At 39.0% G+C, this 17,457-nt stretch overlaps 1 protein-coding gene across 1 annotated transcript; it reads right to left on the reverse strand.

Annotated features, from left to right (window-relative positions):
- Window positions 1–1,064: 1,064 nt before the first annotated feature.
- Window positions 1,065–14,492, reverse strand: myg1 (myg1 exonuclease). Its single transcript, XM_083892775.1, has 7 exons — window positions 14,204–14,492; window positions 13,388–13,500; window positions 10,524–10,683; window positions 9,861–10,010; window positions 7,674–7,796; window positions 6,997–7,178; window positions 1,065–1,486 (listed from the first exon to the last, which is right to left on the reverse strand). Exons 1-7 carry the CDS (start codon window positions 14,483–14,485, stop codon window positions 1,297–1,299), a joined length of 1,200 nt encoding a protein of 399 aa, XP_083748901.1. The 5' UTR covers window positions 14,486–14,492; the 3' UTR covers window positions 1,065–1,296.
- Window positions 14,493–17,457: the final 2,965 nt, after the last annotated feature.

Consider the following 17,457-nt stretch of genomic DNA (forward strand, 5'->3'; position numbering starts at 1 on the left):
TTTGATCACAGAGCGAGCTGAAGTAGCCCATATATATATATATATATATATATCTCTTTGTAGTGCAATAGTTAATTTCAGCATCGCTGGGAATGAAAGGATGGACAAATGTCCAGGTGTCCATGGAAATCAGCCTTTGGATATTTAGGATATTACATATTAGGCCTTCCGTCTTTTCCAGTTAGGGAAATGAAGAAAATGCTGATGATATTTCAGGAGCATTCTTTGTTCATTATGAATATGTCTCCAATCCTTTTTGTTTCCTAGCAGTTGGTGACACGCCCAATTCTGTGTTTATAATCATGCTTTTATGAACATTCAATATAAAGAACTACACTCTTAGAAATAAGGGTTCCAAAATGGTCCTTCTACAAGGGCTGAGGTTCTACCTGGAACCATTTGCTTCTGAAAAACCCTTTCCCAAAGAAAGGGTAACACTAATGGTTCCAGTAAGATCCAGAGAACCCTTTAAAACCCCTTTCCTGAATAAAGGGTTTTAAAAGGGTTCTTAGTGGAACCCCCCAAAAAGGGTTCCAGGTGGAACCTTTATAAAAAGGTTTTACCTGGAGCCAAAAAGGGTTTTACTAAGAAAAAAAGCTGAAGAACCTTATATGGTTCTACTTAACACTTTTAATTCTAAGATGGTCTACAACCAACAGTTACCCAAACAAAAACCCGGTAACTCTACAGCAGCTATTGGGATGGGATGAGTAAAAACATTTAAAACTGTGTTTATGAACTACATTCTACCGAGTATTCATGCTTTATAAATGATGAATTAAATTATTAACGCGTTACTAATGCTAATAGCGTTCACTTACATTATAAAGCGTTACTGAAAGCGCTAAGGGCTCATTATCTAATTTCTTTAGCCACCTGTTTGCACAGCCACAGGTGGAGCTTTGAACATCAAACTTGGGGACGAGGGATTACCTTTTTCAGAATAATAAAAAACATTGGCTAATAAAAGTCAATATCTATCAGCATAATTGGAAAAACAATATGGGATTTATGAAATATAATCCAAATTGTGTTTTATTGAAAATAAGTGCCAAAACAAATGAGAGTACAGGTGGGCAGGGGAACAACATGACATTGTTTTGAAATACAGGAAAAAAACTGGTCCAAGGTTATTTGGCCGCCATTTCCATACCATCCCAATTCTAGCAATAACATTATCCTTGGCTGTGACACACAAGCGACAACCTGGCAAAAATGACATTATAATCCTCACAATTCTGTCTAAAGACTGACCCCTGAGAACAAAATGTGCTCTTGGCTGTCCTCCATGACCGGTCAGCTGCTTCCATTCGTAGGGGACTGTGCAGCAGCCTGCAGGGTCCTCCGTGCCATCTCCAGGGCTCCTTCCTGGGTCTTGTTCCCTCCAATAAATCCTCCAGCATGGACAAAAATGCAGCCCTCGATCCCACTGAGCTTTGACAGTGCTTCGTCGCGAACGCCGCGCCACTCCTCCAGCAGGGACAGCCTGGAAATAGAGAAGACAGAAGGGTTAGTTGGCTTCCAGATGGACACTATTGTGGTCAGCTGCTCACTTCCTGATGAGACGTTGCTTTTATGAAACACACTGTGCTGTACATATCTGCATAACAAGGAAATCAGCACCAATTCTTATTCATAATGCAAATTAAATACTAGTAACCGGTTAAAAAATAAAATGAAGTGCAAAAGCCCATATGAATGATGATTTCCCCCCTTTATTTTTGTATAGCTTCACAGTTAAATTGCTCGTATAATTTCAGATTCCATGACAGGAAAGAGAGGTAAATTGCCAATTTTAAATGTACACAAATAGCAACAGAGCAATCAGTCCCAAGCAAAAACAGCCAAAAAAATAAAATCCGCTTCATTTATCTCCAGTTATGTGGAAAATGTCAGACCACACAGAGTCAACATGCAATCTTTACAAAGAGAGGGAAAACGATCGGCTCCGTCAGGTTTTATGATCTGACCTGAACAATGGAGCGAGGACGGCGGCTAGAAATTCATAAAAATGGAGAGCAGCTCATTTACCTCCCTCTGGATGAATCACATAACCTCGGTCCACAGCCTAGAGACCGTGTTAAAACACACTACTAGTTTTCCTGTGTGTGTGTGTGTGTGTGTGTGTGTGTGTGTGTGTGTGTGCATCATCATTACCTTCTTGGAGTCATTATTGGAGACCACTGTTCTCACCATGTGTTTACATACTGATGCATTTTGTCATCTCTCATAGATTCTGAAATAGAAGTGGCTAAAAATCTTATAACGGGTGTCACATTTCGTTAAAATGTCACAGCAGTCATCTTCAGACTTCTCTTTCTTTTATGTTAAACGCTTCATATTTAAATCTGTAAGAAAAAAAGCTACATGATTGAAGAAGAATGCAAGTTTGAACTTTTGCTCTCAATTTTCTTTGTTAACTTTCTGGATCCCTTTGAATATTTAATATTATTCTGAATAGCAGTCTTTAAATCTAACAATCGGAGGGTGAGGAGCATTAAAAAAAAAAAAAAAAAACACACGAAAGTGTAATACGAGCATATTTCTCTGTACCATTATCTCCAGTCCAAACAATAGACCAGGGGGAGATCCGCATAGCCAACCTGTAATCCCTGTTAAATGAATCAACCAATCAATAGCTCCACAGTACGGCTGGAAAACGAGCTCTGCCGAAAGGTCAACAGGGCTGGTAATGAGGAAAGAAGTAGGAGGGGGAGGACTGTTGTTATGACAGAACCAGGAAGATGTGATTCTCAATATGACCGGTCTAAAAATACGCTCACAATTAGCAAAATGACCATTCCCATGGGATAACGCTCCACTTAGACCCTTATTATACCATAATGAGACAGATATTGGGAGAGAATGATTCATTGGGGAAAAATATTACTCAAGATGACTTATACAGAGATTAATGTGATCAAAGCTGATTTACCAGATCCACCACTGATTCACAGATATTGTGAGTCTATGCAAGACACACTTAATAAAAGGGTAAAACTATGCAAAACTAAACTAAATGTGTATTTAGTATAGTATTAGACAGCAGTTAATGTGTATTTCCAAATATCCTTCCAGCACCACGCTTTGCTTTCCATGTCGGGGAGGAAAAAGCGCTTCCACTCCCCTCTTCCTCCCCTCTGGCTCACATTTCCTTAGCAATGCAGCATTGATAAAAATAGACTTTTTTTCTTCCCACAGGTGCAGAGGCAGGGACAAAGGTGATAACAACACACCTTTTGCACGGTTGGTACATGCCCACTGGGCGGAACTAGGCCACCCGGAGACAGGCCATCTGGAGATATGTTTCTGATGTAGCACCACACTGACTACCATGTTTGACGTTGTGTTGCTGTTTTTTTTTGTTTTTTTTTTTTTAGTTGAAAGCATTGCCACCCGATGAGATTCTGCAACCAAGTGGAAAAAAAGTCTTGCACGGGGATAAAACGAGGGAGGGATGGTAGGTGTGAACGGTGAGGAAGCATGATAGGGAAGAGGGAAGAGGGTGGAGGAAAGAGAGTTGAAAGAAGTGGAGGAAGATACAGAATTTACTGCAAGGAAGAAAGGTAATAAAGTGGAGATGGGTAATTATAGAACAGAAATGGTGTATGTACGACAGAGACGTGGTGAGACAGGAACGAGCAACAGGAGACCATGAGCTTGTGGAAAAAGGTGAAAATAGAAGAGCACCGATTACATCATAACCCTCTTCCCGTTTCTTTTGGAAGAACATGCTCAGGAAGCCCCCTACTGTTCCCAACCAACCCACTGTGTTCCACCGAGTCATGTCAAAACCCAGAACCAAAGAGTAAGGTCACACCCAGGTAACAGCAATTTTGAAGAACAAAGATAGGAATAGCAGCTCAGATCTGCTGCCATGACAGTGACATTTTCACGCCTAAATTATGCGAGATGTCACATTTAGATCTCTCTCTTTATTCAGCTACGCTCCACACAGCTTATTTGTCATGAGGAAATTTACACTGTGGAGCTGAAACCGCTAACAAGACCCTTAACAGCTCCATAAAAGCATCATAGGAGCAACTTGTCTTACAGGACAAATGCCACGTGAACAGACGCAGCTATTGTGTGCAGAATCTGAATGACCATCTTGTGATCTTAATGCTCTTTTATGGAGATTATATTTTCTCAGCAATTACTTTTCAATATGTACCATCTGTAATTACTCTCCTTAGAATATAGCTTCCATTATTAGTGGTCCATCATTCCAGCAGAGGATTATAATTTTCAAAAGAGATTGACAGGAAACAATAAATATGATCATGCAATCACCAGTGTTACTGTTGGTAATCTTATCTCAGCAGCCTCGCTAATTACCATTCCATGTGAATCAGGGTTGTATTTAATTTACTGCTGATGGAGAGAAAATATTTCAGCTGCTCGTCTTCAAAGAAATTAAAGTGACGAAGCATTAGCAGTCACAGGAAACACAGGTGTGTTCAGAGGCTTTCACACCCGTTAAAGAAACTATAACATTTTCTAATATATTTTAACTTGATCACATAATGTGACTGAATACATTTAAAAGACAACAAATATACAATTAATAATACAAGTTTTTTTTTGTTTTTTTATTTATCTTGTAGCTGCTCCTATCTCAACAACCTGTGAACACAGCATCACTTTAACTAGCTCTCATGTGCTGGAGTTTGTTTTCTCGGAGTGGAGAATTTCACTCTGACGAAACTATGTCAGAGTCTTTCTCAGATTTGCAGCACACCGATGCTGATTCTGGCACTAATGAATATTCAAATATTTAACGGATAATTCCTTCAAATATTCAGCACCATTTGATTGATATGCCCGTCCATATTTGCCAACTACAACAAATTATTTACAGATTATTTCCAGGCTTCATCCAGTGATGATGTAAGAGTGGGTCAGGAAGAAGAAGAAGAAGCTGTAGCTAATGAACAGAGAGAGATGAGGAAAAGGAGGATGGTGGCAAACAGGCTGCTGTGCAGGAGCAAGTGAGGTCAGCTGGGGGGAAGCACTGAATGTTGACAGTATTAACAGTGAAAGTGTGAGAGGTGACCAAGAGGTAAACTCCTCTGCAAAGTTAGGAATCACAGATTTAATCATTTGACAAATTCACACTTATAGTCTCCTATAGTCACAATTGGTCAATAAATTATTTTCATTTGGCAGAAATTGAAGAGGATTTTATTATAAATGTAAAACCACCTGATAGTATGATTTTTTTCTTTTTTGTTGTTTTTCATTACACCATGTCTTTTTTCAATCAATCAACAACATCAGTTGTCTGCTCAGCTCTACAGAGACCAACATGTTTTGGACAAATTAAACATGTTATTGAGTTTTGATGCCAACTAAAGGCTGCATAGGTTCTCAAACATACTGTATCTTTAAAGTACAGTAGAACTACAAACTACTGTGGTCTATTTTAAGGATTACTTGGGTCTGTAAAAACTGAATAATGGATCTATGCAACTCCTAAGAGTCCTAAATTACATTCATAGTCCAAGGGCTTGTGCTTAGGAGATGTGTTCTTCAGGAGAGCATGGATCTCACGTTCATTAATATTCACCTTTGTAACAATTGTGGCACATTCAAATAAATATGCCCCAGCTTGCTGTATTGCAGAGTGTGCAATTAACATTAGGGTAAACAAAAAAAAGAACCACCTGAGTGAGAGGGTGTGTGTGTGTGTGTGTGTGTGTGTGTGTGTGTGTGTGTGTGTGTGTGTGTGTGTGTGTGTGTGTGTGTGTGTGAGTGTGTGTGTGTGTGTGTGTGTGTGTGTGGAGAAAGGGCTCAGGTGGCTGTGTGGAGCTGTGTATGTTTACACTATCAAACCCTTGGAGACCAATGTGAGAACAAAACAACGTTAGTCTCTAACCGGATAAGATATCAGCCCTCTGTGAGCTGTCGTCAGCTTGTCTATAAAATTTGAATCATACGTTGGGGTTTGGCTCAGCTTGCCTCAGCAAACCTAGGAGATAGTGGAGTTGTTAGCGGTGTTTTCCACCGGCATTTAAATACATCCTGTCTGAGACTATTTGTGTCAGTGTCACAAAGCTTGCTTGATTTGACGACAGAGATGCAACCACAAATAGCAACCGGCAAACTATGGCCTCCAAAGTTTTTTCTCGTAGCCAGTGCCTTTTTCCAAATATTCTGCAGGATCTCAAGGAGCTGCTGGGGTTTTAAAGCTCCCATAGAGTGGTCCTATCGCACATATATGCGTTTATGGAGGTCTACTTACATACATTAACTTGTTTTTTATGGCCAAAAACCTCCTAGTTGCTGGAAACATCAAATAGAAATCTCTCCTCACTGAAGCTATCATCAGTCGCGCCGTTTCAGACTGAAATCTCACCCCCAGAAGACAGACTGTGTTATGATTGGCCAGCCAACGAGAGCTTTCCCAACCGTCTTGTGATTGGCCAATACCTGGAAGTGACGTAATCATGGCACCAGCTCTCAGAAGCACAGCTCCCCCCTCTGGAATGGTGGATGCACTGCTACTCATTATCAAAACATTGATTAATTAATTAATTCAAGATTAATCGATTATGGAAATAATCGTTAGTAATCGATGATGGTATGGCCCTCTATGGACTGCAATAACATTACTGATAATGGCGCATGCCTAAAAGAGTGTAATAACACCATACAGGAAGACAGGAGGCAAACAGTGACACTCCACGTACATCTACAAAACAGCGATGAAGCAAAATGCTAAATTATGATCCCTAATTGTATTATGGGAAAGCCTTTTTGGTTCACTGATAGACTAAAAAATGGTAGATTGCTTGCAAGTTAAAGGTGTTCAAATATCTCAGTGTCGTTTCCACTGATGTGGGGAGTCTGGTGCAGTGTCAGCAGCAGTCCAATCATTGCACCAGACTGTTGTGGTGAAGAGGGAGCTGAGCCAAATAATAAACTCACTCAATGCTCTGAACCCTCACCTATCAGCTCTGGGTAGCGACCTACACACACAAACAAAAAGATTACCTGTTCTGAAAGGTGTGGAGTCCAGCAGGGACACACTGGACCCTCCACTGTCCATTCTGGTCTGGGTAAAGGACAAACTTGATGGGCATATCCATTTGAAGCTCATTCTCCAGGGCAAAGAGGTGCTCCTTCCAGGGACAGCCACCATTGGCGAACAATACAATCTCCCCACTGGGATCCACCTAGAGATGTTAAGGGAAGCATGAAATTGTGCAGAGATTACGATATAGGAGAGGCAGCAATTTATTTTCTGTGTAATTTAACATTTATAAAAACAATTAAGGAAAGATGAAAATAATAATAATAACCAAATAATTATATCTTAAAACTTTAAAACCACATTTTTCAGCACATTAGAGATTTTTATAGGAGTTAAATATGGAGTACTGAGTTTTGCAAATGAAATTAAAAAACACAACAAGAAACTGCCAAAACAATCAACATTTTTCTATTAGGAAGACAAGATCAGACATGAGTGAATGGTACAAAAATAAACATGTAACATGTTTATTCAAAGTTGTTTGTTTTTTCAGTTTAGGTCTTTTGCACTAATTAAGAACTGCATGATGATTAAACAAACAAATGAAACACAGAGACACAGGTGAGGTTAAGAAGGAATCCCTGCCTTCTGGAGAAGATTATCATTTCACAAAAGTAAACATTAGATAGTTTAGTACCTGATGCCTCTGCTTAATAGCTTCCTCCACCACCACACGAGCAGGTAACCAGGAGGACTGGTAAAAATCCAGACGGTCCAAAAACTCCTCACCTACCATTTTCATTGCCTTCTTGAATCCCTCCTGGTGAAATGATGTGCAAAAACATACATGCTGTTGTCAAACACAGTGAATTAACATAGGAATACTACTGTAGCATATGGTGAAGGCAGAAATGAAGTGTTTGGTCAAGTCAGATTTCCCTTGAATGGATAAATAAAGACCTGTTGAGATGGATCAGCATGAAGCTTTTATACAAGTGTCGTCAGTACAAAATCTACTTTACTTTAAAGTAATCTTTAAAGTAAAATCTTAACATACATTATCTCAAGGCACTTGAGAGCAGATAAACAACAATTCACAAAATGAGCAAGCACTAGAGACACTAGACGAAAGAAGAAAGAGACCAGGAGCAGATATACAACAATTATTTCAAGTTATAAGTTACAGGACAGTTCGAGTCAGTGTGATGCCATGTTTATAGAACTACAATGTCCTTTATACAAGCAGCAGCAGCAGAAATTGTTGATAAAAATGATACTGATAAGTTTTAATTATAGCATAATAATAAAGGCGATGATATGCATGGTGATAGTAATAATAATAATAGCCTCAAAGCTGGATCTGGATCCTGTAACCTGCAAGATGAGGACACACACAGAGAGAGGAAAGGAAGGAAAGAGATAAACTAGGGAGTGAAAGAACAAGGTTAATGACATATAATGAAGTCATATTCACACCCTGAGTGAGTGCACCACAGGAATTCCCCCAGCAGTCTAGGTCTATAGTAACAAAACTAAGAGATGGTGCAGGTTTCCTAGATCCAGCAGGTATACTACATTTGTTTTCATTGAATGCCAATGTCTAATTCATTAAGTCTTGCATAACCACTTTTTCACTGATGTTTGTAGCCGTGCATCATCAGCTTCACGTGATGTTCTGCACAAAACTTAGTCCGACTTCCACTCTCATCATCTTGTGAAAGGAAAACCCAAAACCACAGAACATTACAGAAAGAGAGACAGATACAGACACAAAAACATGACATAATGAGCATTTGCACACAAACAGAAAACACACAAAGAGGTCGCCTGCCCCACTGAGATAGCACAATGGAAAAAGTGTTACACAGCCAGGCTGCAGGTATCTCATGAGAGCAAACAGGTGTGGTTTTCCTGCAGGCATTTACCTCTCGCACTAATGAGATACTAGTCCATTTCTGCACCTCTTTTGATTCAGCATAACTCTGACAACGGCCTCTGACGTGCTCTGCATTCTGCCTGTTGTGTTAACCACAGGGGTATTAGCTTGTATTGTATTTTTGTTTTCACCGCCAGTTGCTAAAGTTGTGCTCATGTGATACAGCCTTCAATTACTTTCTGCATACACATTTCTGCATTAATATTAAGGCTGAATGATTTTGAATAAATATCTAGTCGCGATTATACTGAAAGGAATTGCGATATGATTCACAATATCGCAGCAAATGGTGATGGTGATCTCTTCAGTCTGTAGAGCGAGATGTGTATAGATCAAGACAATAATGACAAAAATGATATTTTTTACACACATTTTGGCTTGAAAAAATATTGCATCTCCGATAATTTCAATGAATTGTTCAGCGCTAATTAAAATATCAAAAATTGACAAGACCAATGTGTGTTGTACTTAAAGGGACAATGTGTAGTATTTATGGGTTTATATGACCCAAAATCCACTTTTTTATGCATATTATGTGCTCCTGCATTGTCTAGTCGCTGTATAATAGTTTTTGTTTCATTTTCGTAGTGTTTCAAAAAGTCATGTAAAATAACATGTAAAATTGTCGCGGAAGTCCCGCCTCCTCTCTCTCCGCTTCGTCTGCTACGGCCGCGGTAGCTCGCCCTCTCCCTCACCTCACGAACCTCATCTGCTGACACGGAGAAAGACGGCGAGGACGACATTTGACCGGCTGAGGATACCGTATCGCTCAGGGAAGGGAGGGGGTGAGCAGAGCAGCAGGTCTTTGTTGTAAATTTCAGCCTCTCCTCTATATGGCACTATAAACTACTTACTTCACCTTTAAATTAGTTCAAAGTCGTTCAAGCATCATCAAGCTGACGTATATCACAAACAGCTACTTTACAATGCGAGTACACACACACTCACCTCAGTGTCCTGACTCTTGCTGTTCCAGCGAGGGTTTAGGTGGCCGACACGTGCACTCATCGTGCTGGAGATAGCGTAGCGGGCTTCCCCATCATACTGTGAAATTCCGTTGTCGATAGCATCAACTTCCTCCACAAAGTTCTCGTAAAGCTGCAAGGAATTTAAAAAGATGCAAGAGATTAAGCAATATCAAGAGAGAAAGAGAGAAGCACTGGGTTATTATCCTAATTCTAACCAATAAGGGTGATAATTGACAAGTAAGCATATAAGTGGAATTAAGCTTTGGGACAAAAATAGAGGCGCTGTTTGTGATCAAAATAATTACTCTGGGCTTAAACTGCCCTCAGATTAAATCTGTTGAACTATGTCACATCCACGTCACACTTTTTCCCCCTAGTTTCACTGTCTGTATGACACAAACTGAAGAGTCATAGTGATTGAGTGTTATCTTTGGAAACAACCAAAAAATATAATATAGATATATTGCTACTTGAGGATACAATTGTCTTTCTTCGCTACTTCACTGAGCCATTTGTGCCCCCCACTCAAAGTGGAAACTTGCTGTTGACAGACAAGGCAACATTTTCCACACCAGTAAAGAAAAAAAAAGCAATCAATAAAAATCTCCACCATGCAATAAATCCATCACCATTCACCCCTCACCTTGTCATAGAGCACCTCCAGCTGCCTGTCCCCCTTCTTCAGCTGTGTTAGCTGAGACAACAGCTGATGACCAAAGTGCAGGTAAACCAGGCCGGCGGAACTGAGTTTGGTCACCCACGTTTTCTCTGGACACAAACTGTGGAAGGTCTCTGAAAATGTCCTGAAAAAAGAAAGAACAAAAACAGACTATTAGTTGTTGGCAAAGGCAGAAGCAGAAAAGCCCTCCTGGCACCTGTTTTTCACCTTTTATAGAGTACAGATTCATCAATTAATCCTGAAAATAATCTGAAGAAAGGTTAATCTAAGAAAAACAAACAAAATCAAACCAAAGCAGACCGTAGTAGCGCCGTTTCTGACCTTTTGAAGCATATGTATTATGTGTACAAAACTCAAGAAACACACCATGCACTAGCACACGCCATTGATTGGTCTTTTGCTCGTTAGTCGCTCCATTTATAAACAATATTTGCCAATAACAGGCCATGTGAGTTACATGTCTGCTGCATCCAGATGTACACAGTGTCACATGTACATGTACATATTCTGCTTAGCTTCAGAGAGAGAGTGTGCATTAGAACACATGCTCATGTATGTGTTTGCAAGCGTGAGTGTGAGCACACATAAATCAAAGTCAGTGGAGGTCTCTCCTTAGCCACATGCTGATATAGGTGGGCTCAAGCTCTGAGCCACTGATGGTCATTTAATTCAGACTTAATTAGGATGCTTGGGCTGCCTGCAGCACGGGAAAACAAACTCAAATGAATGAGTGACATGTCGGGATGACAGGTGGGGAGGGTAATCACACACATTAAAAAGGCTAATTGGCCAAGCTGAAGCATTTCTATGCTGATTATCTGAAGCTGGGGGAGAGCAGATGACAGAGTGAAAGAAAGATGCCGTTTCTGTGAAGTCAAAGATGGTTTCACCTCCGGGCAGATGAGCATTTACAGAACAGAAATAAATCAAGGGAAGTTAGTGATGTACAATTTAAAATGCGAGAAGTTTATATATATAGTATTTTGACATTTTGTAACTTTCCCCTTCAAGACCAAACGATTATTAGCAAGTAATTTCCCATCATAATCCAGAAGTGGCTCTAATTGAAAAAGAGAATGTAATTTTGCGATTTGTCAGGTATTTAAAATGTAAGTAGGACCATTAAACGGTTCTTGTTGATATATTTTGGTAATACATGTTTTTCCTCTTGTAGCTTAGTTAGACATATGTTCAGTCATATCTTTAATTTCTTAAAAGTCCAAATTGGATTAAACAACTTCAATTTACTTACGCCCTACTTTGAGAGCCAGATTTTAATTAATTTAGATCCAAAACTCTGATTTTTAAAGTATCGTCAACCCAATCATTGATAGGTCAACTTCATAATTAATATATAGCAGTGTGTCTAGATCAATGAGTTGGGTATGTTTGTATTATAATAATATCATATCGTCTATTTTCTTTGTTCCCCACATTTAAGATGAAAACAAAAACTACTTAATTTACTGCACTCTTTAAAGATTTGAGATAAATCAAGATAAATTGTGACATATGGAGATACCAGTATTAAAGCGTGTTACATGGATAAAGTCACACTCGATGCTTTCCCCTGGATGAAGTATTTAAACCACTCTTTAAATAAATCTTCTCATTCAACGCTCAAAAATAAACAACTGATAAATAATAAGTATATGAAAAAGTAGAGTGCAGCATTGGGTCACAAATGATTAGTGGAATGTAGGCGCTAAAGTGGAATTCCCAAAGAAAGGCATTCGAGCCACTCAAGAAATATAAAAACGACTGTATTAATACGTACATTTTTGTTGTGAATTTTGAGTTTTGCCGTCACTGAAATCTGTACATAGCTACCACACCGTAGTGCTACTGAAATCAAATCATTCTTGTCAACTTCGTGCACCACTTCTGCCCATCCAACCCTGACATCACAACTACATTTCCCCCCTGCCATCCACATATGTGAGTGACAGTCACATTCTCCTGTGGCCTCGACAGTGTTGTGGCCTCATGAGCTAACAGCAGGGGGTCATTCATTTGAAGAAGCACTAATTATCACTAACCGCCTGCCAGGAAAAGAGCCCTTACACATTTTTTTATCACCATGGTCATAAAAAGCTATCTCTGATTATCATCAGGACATTAAACCGAGACACCTGGAAAGGGCTGATTGCTCAATGTGATGAGACTTGGGGTGAAGGCGATCATTGAAAACTTTGGCAAGAAAGCACAGAGGCTGCTCCTTCGTGGTTCATGTAATCAGGATGCTTCAGAAACCTTGAATCAAGAACTTGGAACTTAGAAATATTCTACAAAACTAAACAGGGTCAAGAGGTCTGACATTCAGTTTGAGTTCCAGTTTTAGAATTAGGAAGCTATAATGAGGCCAAGGAGATGTGTGGTTGGATCCAAATCTAAAGACCTTCATGAATAAATATGAATGCATCAGTGCCTGTGTGTGTGTGTGTGTGTGTGTGTGTGTGTGTGTGTGTGTGTGTGTGTGTGTGTGTGTGTGTGTGTGTGTGTATATATATATATATATATTTATTTATTTTTGGGGGGAGTAATTGCTTGGAAATGGCTTCAAAATAGCTCCCAATGTTTTGCTCTACTTGGCAATTAAATTAAGTTACTCCAATTCATGTACATATGGATGGTCTGCAAGAAGAATGGCAGATCATCTAATAATCTCATACGTCTATCTTTATAATAATCAGACAAGTACTTGCATGCATTAGGATATAATCAAACAGAAAAAGCACAGGTGTAGCTCAATGGTTACACATCCAAACCTACATCTATAGAAATCCAAAGCTTAATCTTTTGCAGCACTTTTTTTGTCACTGCTGTACCTCTGATGATGGTCATAGCGGTGCTTCTTTGGGTCAAACTCTCCTCCCACATCTACGACGATATCGCACTCTGCCAGCTGCCCTGGATCCCTGGTCCGAACAATTTCAGCATCCTGTGCAATGAATAGAGAGATTCATAAATCTGCAGGCATTTACGAGTCAAGTATCTGGTAAAGTGGAAGAGAACATTCTGGACATCTGGATTTCATACATGGGCCTCATTTAGGGTTCATAAGCCACATCAAACCAAGAGCCAAATCCATTGATGTTCTACTATAACTGTTATTAACTACATCAATAGTGTGACCACAATTGGAACAAATGGTTGCAACTCTTGGTTACCCTCTGCCTCGGATGTTCGGTTAAAGGCTCAATCAGTAATTTGTGGACCATATTGTATCATACTGAATAGCTGAGATCACAAATTAACGCCATATAGGTTAACATATTGAATATGTTTTACAGTTTTGGCTCCAGCAGCATTTAGAGAGTTTGATCGCACAGGAAGAGCACGATGAAACATGCCATTCGTCTTCAGATGTGAAATAGATCACTTTATCTTGGTGCACAAATCATCTTTCAGAAGAAATGTGTCTACCAATGCAACAGCACCCTCCTCTGGTCCATTTTAAGATGACATGGGACCCCATACAGAGGAATACAAGTATCATTTCATTAAAGATATGAATTTAAATATAGGAACAATCACTGTGAATGTTTATTAACGACTGCCTTTAAATTAAATGAGCAAAATGGAGTTTTGGATGCAATAACTATAACAAATAAATAAATAAATAAAATAAAAATTGTGCTCACCTTGTATTCAGGTAACTGACGGAGGATGAAACAGGCAAGCACTTCGTCACAGTGAAAGGAGCCATTATGAGTCCCAATCTTTTTACCGGTCATGTTTTCTGAGCAGAGTCTCTTTGCTTCACTTGACATGTATCGTGGTCTGAAGCGAATATCGTCTACAGAGCGCGAACAAAAGCAGTTAGCCTGAAGGTTTGAGGGTCGTAGGAGATTCGCCGGTTTGCTTATGTTTAATAATGTTTTTCTTTCTGTTAATTTAACAGCTAATACGCGAAGACGCCACATTCACACCATTCAAACACAACGGAGCAAAGCGCGTCGGGGGCGGAAGGATTTGGTAGACGGACCGGATATTGTGCGTTTGTATTGAGATCCGGTGTGCAACCATGTAAAAACTGTAACACGTTCTCGTTCAATCATTATGTGTTTTGTTTTTTTCACAGCGGTAAATTAATTTTAGTTTGGATATTCAACATATTTACTGAAGATAATTGCATTGTTAGTTTCGTTAGTTACTTTAGATCCCAGGAAAAACAGGTCAAATGCTTCTTATAGTTTATTATTATAATTTATAATATTCATAATTAAGTATTGTTATTACTATAAATAGTAGTAGGCCATACTCCACTGCTCACCATCTCTTTCTCGCGATATTATCCATTGAGAAAGTTAATATTAGCCTGTAGTAATAAGACTCTGAGGGGAAAACAAACAGTCAACATATGTGACTGTGAAAGTTAGATTCTTCCTCTATGATCATGCTAGCTTATTATTTTTTATAAAGCAGTGAGTAAGATTAATGCTACACGATTTTATTCATTTTTTATTATTTTATTAACTCGAATGTGTGATGCTGGGGCACTTGCATCACAATCACAAAAATGTGATTGCGAAGTTCTAACTGTGGAGGGCAGCATTACACATCTTACTGTACATCCTGACGGAATTTATAGGGGGAAGAAGAAGAAGGCGAAGATGCAGTTTACGTTTACAACCGATGGATGGAGGTGTGGCTCAAGCCTTGTGTTGAGATGTTCCATGGTCGCATGTCAGCCATGAATATGATACACCCATGATACGATGCACGCGTGGAGGGAGGTCACCGACGCCCAAGGACAATCCACTTCTTACCTCTCTTACTAATACCAGAATTCTCGCTTTGTTGAAAACTAATATATAAATATATAATATATAAATATATATATATATATTATAATATATAAACATTATATATAAATATATGATGTGGGGAAAAACAAACATTTCTTTTGACACTTCTTAGAAACAAACAAAGACAACAATTATTTACTCATAGTTTAACTTGCTGATAAAATAAGCTGATAAATACAAAGATATAATGACAAAATATCACTTGACAAAATGTCTATTTTAAGATAAAAACATTTATTTGAGCGTAGAAATGCTTTTTCAATCAAGGAACTGTCAATACTTGCACCCTCTTCTGGACCAAAGGTCAAATGAGTAAATAGATAGTGTTCCTGTTATCAGCACCACGGACAGCGCACTGCTCACACACAACAGACTGAACTTTCCCCCTGATGTCGAACCAAGAATGTTCCTTATACATTAGATGCTTCTGTTTTAACAATACACTGTGTTTCATCCTCCTCATCATCTTTGATGTGTTATCACTGCCATTTTGTGCAGAGAAAAAAATAGTAATTAGCCTTTTTGCTTCTTCTGAACTAATGACCCTTAATACATCTAATATGTGATACAGTCAAGTGGATAATTAGCATAATCCTGTCTAATTGGTGACCAGTCCATCCCCAGAATACAAATTTGGAAACAATGGCACTATCTCTTATTATTCTGAATATATTAGGGAATACGCTTCTGGTGGACATGCAGGAGCAAAGATAAATGAGAGATGTCAGAGAAGATAAAAAATTACCTTTCTCGGATTCAGAGCTATTTATTGGAGACTATGAACAGTCATAACAGAACAATGATAACCACGAGGAAGGACTATGAGCTACTGTAATAAAGAGAACATTCTTCAAGAAGACACATCTTTTATTTATAACTTTAAATTGATCTGACTGTAATGCAGAGGTTAAACACAGACGGTGCAGGATCTGTCTTCAAATTCTTGTGAAACCTGGATCTTTTTCATCCTTGCTGTTGTTCAATGTGTTTACCTTGTTTATGCTTTGTGTTTAGTGAGGGTGATATGTTTCATTGTGGAAATCAAATATTAATCAGCCGGGTCAATGCTTTTCCCCCAATGTTTACTCTTTATCTTTGCTTTATCGTTGGATGTAATCAGAGCTGAGTTTGTCCTCAGGTTGAACAGCTCCATGCTCTATTCTGCCCACCTCTAATTGTCAGTTTGCCTTGTTTATTATTTGGCAGCTTACATACCGTTTTGTTTTTGTTTTTCAGAAAGCTATTTTATTTCTTGTGTTGTACACAGGAGTTGGAAACAGATCAAATCTAAAGCATAAGGGTCATGGAACATCCAATTGTTTTTGTGCCTCAGGGGGTACTGTTGCTGCTCCTTTTCCCAAAAACTGTATGACTCACAGTCACAAGCAAGGCTGGTAATAAAAAAAGCTTCAAGATAATATTCATATACCCAGCCTCCTCCGACACTGACCAGCCAGTGAGCCTCGCTTCCTATTGGCTCGTTCCAAACCATGAGATAGAGATGTGGGTGGTGACAGCGGAAACGTCACCGTCCTCGTGAATTTTCCCTGCTGCTTCCAGTTTTACACACGGCAATGATGGGAAATGAACCTGCCCCATGCAGCTCTCCTTAAAAGGGAGAAGCAGAGCGCAGCGCTCAGTGAAAAAAAAGTCAATTATTCGCTGTTGGGGCGAGTGTCCGTCACCTTCCCCTGAGTTATAACACTGCAGTGGCTGCTTTAAACTGTAAAACTATGCTGTATTTACTGCTGGACTAAAGAACTAATATACATTTTCTTTAATAGAATATTTAAAATGAAAAAAATATTTAACAAATGTATAATTTTGCTATTTCTTATGTTAATAATTACACAAATGAGAAAGACTTCAATTGGACATAACTAAGTATCCCTTAGGATAAGGTCATCATTAAGTCATTATTTATTACAGCCTCTGCCGTCTTAGCATTCAGATTTACTTTTATTGAACATAGTGTGATTCAATATTAGAGAGGGACAATTGTGAGTTTGACAAAATATTTGGATATTCCAGCTAATGTCCTGCACCCTCAGAGGAAAAGTTCATTAGCGTTGAATATTTTTCCAACA

This window comes from Microchirus variegatus (assembly GCF_963457635.1).
Source record: "Microchirus variegatus genome assembly, chromosome: 7".
In the NCBI taxonomy this organism is placed as follows: Eukaryota; Metazoa; Chordata; class Actinopteri; order Pleuronectiformes; family Soleidae; genus Microchirus; species Microchirus variegatus.